The sequence below is a fragment of the Tauraco erythrolophus genome, chromosome 14 (genome assembly GCF_009769465.1).
Source record: "Tauraco erythrolophus isolate bTauEry1 chromosome 14, bTauEry1.pri, whole genome shotgun sequence".
NCBI classification, from domain to species: Eukaryota; Metazoa; Chordata; class Aves; order Musophagiformes; family Musophagidae; genus Tauraco; species Tauraco erythrolophus.
Window position 1 is genome coordinate 5,687,073 of NC_141478.1, and position 7,174 is coordinate 5,694,246.

A 7,174-nucleotide genomic window follows, 5' to 3' on the forward strand; every position below is an offset into this window, starting at 1 on the left:
TGGAAAAAAAAAGACTTACTTTCTTCCGTTCTGCTAATTTTCTCCAAATTTCCTTTAAATGCACTTTAAGCGAGATTTTTTAAAAAGTTTACCCAAAAAAAAAGAAAAAAAAGAAGAAAAAAAGAAAAAGCCCACCATCGTTTCTTTTCTTCTTCTTTCTCTTTTTTCTTTCTGTCTTTTTTTCTTTCTCTCTTTTTTATTTTTTACAAAAAAATGATAAGTAGCAAGTTTTTTTTTCTGAACGACACGGGAGTTTTTAATGCATTCTGTAAAAGTTCATTTGACAGTCTCTTTTTTTAATTCACAGTCCATTAATTTTTTCCTGTCTTCTCTTAGCAAACTTGTAACATCCTTTTACATCCTTTCTTAGCAGAAGGAAATTTAAGAAACAACCAGAACCCAAATGTCATTTGCTTTCCTTTCACTCTCTTTCATCTCCCTTCTCAATTTTTTTTTTTTTTTTTCTCTCTCTCGAATATTTTATTGAATGGACATATAAGGCCAGTTAAAACTGCTGCCAGACAGTAACATATCCCTGATTAGGGTTTCTATGGGGGTTTTACCTACCAAACGGACGAAAAACAATTGCTCTATGACAGAAGAGGAGACAGTGCGAAGGGAGGGGAGACGTAGTAATAGCTTCCCGAATCGTGTTGGCTGGTTGGGATACTGGCTCCTAACATACTCTTCCAAAGCACACTGTGACTTCTCCTGTAAACTTTCAACATGGGCTACATCAGAGAGACCACAGGCATCTAGAAGAAAGTGTATTAAAAAAAAAAAAAAAAGAAAGAAAAGAAAAAAAAGAAAACAATCATCAGATTAAAAAGTTGGTTGTGTGTTTTTTTTATTTTTTTTAATTTGATCGTTTTTAATTGCTAGAATTAAGTGTCGATCGTGCGCCATCACCTCACCCCCCAGAGTTTAAGTACGTTTTACCAAAAGGGACAATCTCGCTCTTTCTGCGTACGTGTGTGTGTTTGTATTTCTCTCTTCTAGAGGGTCTCCTTCTCAAAGGAGCTTCCTTTGAGAAGCTCCAAGATTCGAGATTTCTAATGGCACGACAGACCTGAGGGGTTGACAAGGAGGTGCTGGCCAAGCACAATTCCGTATATCTATATTTTTAGGGTGAAAGGCTGGGGGGAGAGCGGGGAAGGCTTGAGTCACAAGGGGGCAAAGGGAGCCACTATTTCTCCCCCTCCTTGGAAAACAACTGGGGAGACCCTAACCATGTGATGAGAAGCAACAGTACTAATAGTGAGAGAAATCATAATCGTCATCAAAAACTGGCCCAGCCAAAGATAATGGCGCCCCGGATCCAGCAACAGATTCTCCCCCAAAGAAGACAACGCGTTTTTCTTCAGTCTTTGAAACTGATTTAAGTGGCCCTTTAAAACTGATCTTGTCAGTTTAGCCTATTCAGAGGCAGCCATGCAAACTGTGATCTCTCTGTTCATTTGAGCTGTTTCTTTTCCCCCCTCTTTTCTTTTCTCTTTCTTTCTTCCCCCTCCTCCACTCCCCCCTCTATTTTATTTTTTTTTTTCCTCCCCCCCCCCTTCTTCTTCTTTTTAAACCTAAAGGCCCTTACAAGAAGAAAACTCCCTGATAGGGCCTGGACATTTTTTTTTCTTTCTCTCTCTTTTTTTTTTTTTTTTCCTGATACGCTAAAATACAATAAGTTCCCTTTAAATCAGAGACGTCTGTGCTGAAAGAGCACAGGTTGTGACCTGACCTCCCTGTGGCTTTCCTAGGCACAGGGCTAGCACATGCATATTCTGCGAGTCATTAGAACCCAGATTTTTTCCCCCCCCCTCCTCTTAAAAGAGGCTGCAGCAAACCTTATATGCATCTATGTGCGTCTGCTTTACATCAGGGAGTGTTATTGGGGTGCTGCAGAAGCCGCATGCATCACCCTATTTTGTTTTATTTTTTTTACATGCGGCTATCTTCCCCAGAATCAGATAACAAGAAACGTTTATCTAGTTGGGAGGCAATTTACACGCCAGGCCTCACATTTTGAAAATAGTAATAAATTAAACAGTTACGACAGGATCGGACGATTGTTTTCTCAGAAGGCTAAAAAAAAAAAAAAAAAGTAAAAAAAAAAAAAGTGATTTGGGGATTCCGGAGAAAAGGCAGGATTGGAAATAAACTCCTCGGGGTGGGCGTGAGCCGGCCAAGGGCTGGGGAGGGATGTGAGCGTGTGTGGGATCCTCGCTGAGCGTTTGAGCGAGGGAGAGGAAAATGCATCCTAGAAAACGACCGAAAAATAAAAGAAGGGCCCCACGGACACCCCTTCCCACTCGGGATCCCTGTCTCCCTGTGGCTAGATGCGCCCTGCTCATTGATCACCTTAGGACTTTAGCACGAGTAATTTGGGGGAGGAGGAGGGGGGAGGGAAAAAAAAAAAAAAAAGAGAAGTTTTTTATGTGTAAAGCAATAATATATAAAAGGAAGTTTAGGTCACGACCCAGAACCTGGACAAAGTCCAGAAAATGACTTCGTTCCCCAGACCCCCTTTAACACAACAAGGAACGGATTGTGAGCCCTTCTTTTCCCACATAAACTACATTTTTTTCCTGTTTCCTGATATCAGGCTTTAAAAAACTCCGATGAGTAATTATTTTACAGGTCCTGCTTCCATTCATATGTTTATCGCGTGGCCACTTTCCCAAGCTTTCAAATGAGTTACAGAAGAAATATATGTATTTTTTTTCAACTTAATCCCAAAACTTCTAGGGCTCCAGCACATTGGGTTCCCGATGCAGCCTTAAAGTTAGCAATCTGAGATAACGTATTGCACAAATTAGCGAGTAGATTTTTTTTTTCCAAAAAAAAAAAAAAAAAAAAAAATTTAGCCTCCAGAGTTAATATCAGGTTTATTACTCACCCAGGTTAAACTCTAGTGCAAGCTAATTAGATTTCACAACGCACTCAATTATTGCTTTATAACTCATGCACTATTTCTAGGCAGCAAAAGTTGACACATATTTCCCCCCCACACCCCCCCTCCCCTTCCCCTCTCCTTCCCCTCTCTTTGATTATCTAAGAAACACCTCGAGGTCTTTTCCTGGGGAGAGGCATGGCTGTGCCACCCCGGAATTACACTGCGGAGCGGCAGCCTCAGTCTCCTCTTACTTTTCCATACTATCCCTGTCTACTTATGGTAATGATCTTTTCGCACCCGCTACTCGCTCTGGACTACGCGGTTCCTGCTGGGCACAAACGCAAACTTTTCCCCTTAGCTTAAATGACACAGAACTGCTCACTGCCACGTTCTGTTTAAATCAGAGGCAGCTCTTTGGAAAGTTGATTTATTTTATTTTATGGGATGGCAGGGAACATATTTTAAACTCAGCTTTGCGCATTTAACTTTTTTTTTTTTTTTTAATTCAATTTTTAATCCTGCAGGGCTTTTTTTTCCCTTCCTGGCTGCCCATAAAATGATCCTCTTTTTAAAGTGGTTTCACTGATAGGACGACTTGTGTTTAACAACATCAAACAGATTTTGCTGCTGTTCGGATGCGTGTCATTAAATGCAACAACCCAGAGCTATACTGTTAAATAAAATATTATTTTCAATGGGAAAAGCGCAGTCTCTCGTGGCGAATGGGTGCCTTTCCCTGAGCCCCTCTTCCCCAGCGTTATTCAGCTATGATTGGGGTATGTTTTGTTTGTCTTTTTTAAATTTTTTTCCCTGGTGTATGTGTGTGTGTGTTGGTTTTTGGTTTTGGGTTTTTTTTTTTAAATTTTGCACTGCCTCGAAGATGGGATGCTCAGATCCGAGGCCCTGAAGGGGAGACTACAGGGCACCGTTTCCTAAAAGGAAAGAGACCACGCTGGTTCTCGGGGGGGACAGGGAGCGGTGATGGGGTGCAGGCAATAACACTTTGCAACAGCAAACAGTTCTCGGGAAGGGGAGGCCGGGGGGAAGGAAAAAGGAAGAGCAAAGAAACGCTGCCTACCTGAGGTGAAGAGGACTATGGCCTTTAGACAGCTATATTCTGCAGAGTCGACATGCAATGCTTTCAGTTTTTCTACTTGCTCTTGGAAGATTCGTATGTGGTCCTATAAAGGCGACCACTCGGTCAGCGGACATTGGCGAAGCGTGGAGGCCGGCAGCTGCCAGGAGCGGAGCTACGTGGAGGGGCATGGAGCACTGGGCAGCGTTGAGGACAAATAACTCACTCCAGGTCAGCCTCAGGAGGGCCACCTGGTCTGTGATCTGGAGGTCTGGGAAGAAGGGGATATTCCTGGCCCACTCCACCGCGCTGAAGAGCATCCTAGCTGCCAGTTCACAAATGTTCTCGATGCCCATGATGTTGTTGGGTTGCATGCACTGACTGCCAAAGCGGGAGGTGGGGTAGGGCTCTGCTCTCAGAAGAAGGGAGATATATCCGGATAGGTAGGAATGGCAGTTGAGAGGGTCCCCGTTTGTCAAGGCGAACTGACCATGAGTTGGCTGTGTGGGTGGCATTCTGCCCCTCTGGACCGCTGCAGTAAATAAAGAAGAAACTACAGCTATTAATATCTGAATTGCGACCATCGGTTCAAATACAGCCTGCTTTGTGTGCCCCTGCGTGCCTGTGTGACTCCGTACCCAGGCAGCTTAAGGGGGAACAGGGTTTTTTCCAGCCCAGTTCAGCCCGGACCCGGTTTTAAGGCTCCGCAGTTGCCGGGTCAAGCGAAAGCAACAATAAAAGCTGAGCAATGCTGTTCGCTCGGCCAGGGCTGCCTGAAGGAGCCCGAGAACCTCACTTCCCCAAACACACCACAATTCAGTTATTCCACCCTCCCTTTTCCCTTCCACCTCCACCGCCACCCCTCCTTCAAGAAATTCAGGATCCGTCTTTGTGTGCCCGGGTATTTTTCTTCATTACACCTAAAACAGCTTATTGATTTGAAGGCTTGGGGGGTAGCGGGATGGGGAGAGAGGGGGGAAGAAGGAAGAAACACTTCAGTTCAAAATCCCCGGCGCCGGTCCCACACGCGTTTCTCACCCACCGAATATATTGTTGCTGCTGTTATTTTATACATGTCCCCCCCTCCTCTAGATAAAAAACATAAATAAAGGAGGCGAGATCACCCCACGACATCCCTGGCAGGTCCCCCGGCGAGACTGGGGGCATTATCCAAAGGCACCTTCCTCAGCTGCCCATGGAAAGTGGGCCTTTCATTTTGTTAATAAATTTACACGGTGACAGCGAGAGAAAAAAGGAGAGAGAAAAAGGGCTCAAAAGCAGAGAGACGGCAAGAAGGGGAGAACGCCTAAAAAATGCGCTTGATTTATATTTGTTATCGCACGTATTACAAGGTTAGTTACTCTTGCAGAAACACAAAGAGAGGAGCCCAGCAAGTCCCGAGCCCCCCTAACCCTTAACCTACATAGCGGCGTCCAGACACAGAGCACGCACTGGAAAACTGCAGGCTCACATTTCTCGTCTAATTTTATATCACAAAGACTCGACTTGCAGAGACCCGAGCACCCCACACTTACTTCTGGGCTGCTCCTTCTCCCCCCCACCCCCCCTCCTCCTTCTCCTCCTCCGCCACCTCAACCCGTCCCTTCTACCCCCTCCTGCCTCTCCCGGAGGGACGAGAAAATTAGGAGGGAGAAGAGAAAAGTGAGAGCATAACAATCGGGAAAGGCAGGCACACGGCAATATATATATACACACACACACACGAGCGCGGATATGTGTATATATATTTTTGAAGGAGGAAAAATCCGGCTGGGAATCCACAGTGGAGTGCTGTAGAGCCTCGGTAGGGTGAGTCCCATTGTAACAGTAATTTGAACCGCCTGTGTAAAATTGCAATGTAAGGCAGGGTGCTGGGGGATATAGATGTGTGTGTGCGTGCATCTCGGGAGGCTCGGTGCGTGTGTACACACACGCACGGAGACACACAGACACACGCACGGGGCTGCTCGGGGGATGGGGGGCAACGCTGAGCAGGCGGGAGGAAACACGAAGGAAAAGTAACCGCACGTCAGAATAATCATCTCGCTCCTAAGCAGCGTGAAAGTAAAAATCCACTTCCAATAAACCTCCATCAGCAAAATCAAAACAAACACAAATCAATTACGAGTGCAGGAGAAGCATGCAAGAGCCCCTGCCTCCCCTGCCCACCCTCTCCAACACCTCTTCCTTTCATTACGAGAAAGTTTCTCTCTGTTTATTCGGGGGGTGGGAAGGGGAGGGGGAAGGAAAGATTCTGGTTGGGTTTGGGGTTTGGGGGAGAGAGGTCAAAAAGAATAAGAATTAAAAAAAACCCCCAAACAACCAAACAACAAACCACCAACAAAACCAAAGCAAAACCAAAACCCCAAACGCAGCGAGTGAAAAAAAATTGCAAAACAAATGAATCCCAATACCTTCCCGTCTCATGCCAACTTGAGGCATTTTTTGAGGCGGCAGTACTGACACTGATTGCGGTGGTGCTGGTCAATGGGACAGTTCCTGTTGGCACGACAAGTGTAGCTGAGATTCCTCCTTACACTCCGCTTGAAGAAACTCTTGCAACCCTCGCAGGTAAACTGGCCATAATGTTTGCCACTAGACTTGTCCCCACAAACCACACATTCAATGTGCTGCTGCTGCTGCTGTTTGTCTCCTTGGTTCTGCTGGCTTGGCGGGTTGGTCTGGCTGGAGTACTGGGAGGGCCCCCGGGCCCCGGGGTCTGTGGGGTGTGCGGGGCCCCGGCCGGAGGTCCCTGCACCGGCGGGGCTTGCGAAGGCTGCGTTCCCTGAGCTCCGGGCACATCGTCCTGGGGGTCTCGCCACGCACCGACTACCATTGCCATATCTATTGGACACCGTTGCCAAACTTCCTGTTCCCCCTTTATTTTCAAAGTTTGTTTGCTTTGCTTTTCAGATCAGCTTTGCAGCAGTCTTTTTTTTTTTCTTTTTCTCTCCTCTCTCTCTCTCTTTCCCCCTCTCTCTTTTGCTGTTTTGCCCCCCCACCCCTTTTTTTTTTTTTTTTTTTTTTTTTTTTTTTTAGGAGGGTCGGGGTGGGGGGATCTCCCGGTACCGACGAAGGTGCAGAAGCACGGGGCGATGGAGGTGTGTGTGCGGGGGGGCGAGTTGCGAGTCGATTGTCTGGGCTCCAGGAGAGCAAAGTAAAGGGGTGGTGGGGGTGGGGGAGAGAGAGGGAGAGAGAGAGAGAGAGGAGGG

General features: G+C 46.2%; 1 protein-coding gene across 1 annotated transcript; it reads right to left on the reverse strand.

The window, feature by feature from the left end:
* Nucleotides 1–480: 480 nt before the first annotated feature.
* On the reverse strand, nt 481–6,804 carry NR2F2 (nuclear receptor subfamily 2 group F member 2). The gene is given in 6 exon segments (XM_009986641.2): nt 481–755; nt 3,966–4,068; nt 4,070–4,494; nt 6,377–6,394; nt 6,397–6,648; nt 6,651–6,804. Coding segments are annotated over 6 exon segments (1,227 nt in total).
* Nucleotides 6,805–7,174: the final 370 nt, after the last annotated feature.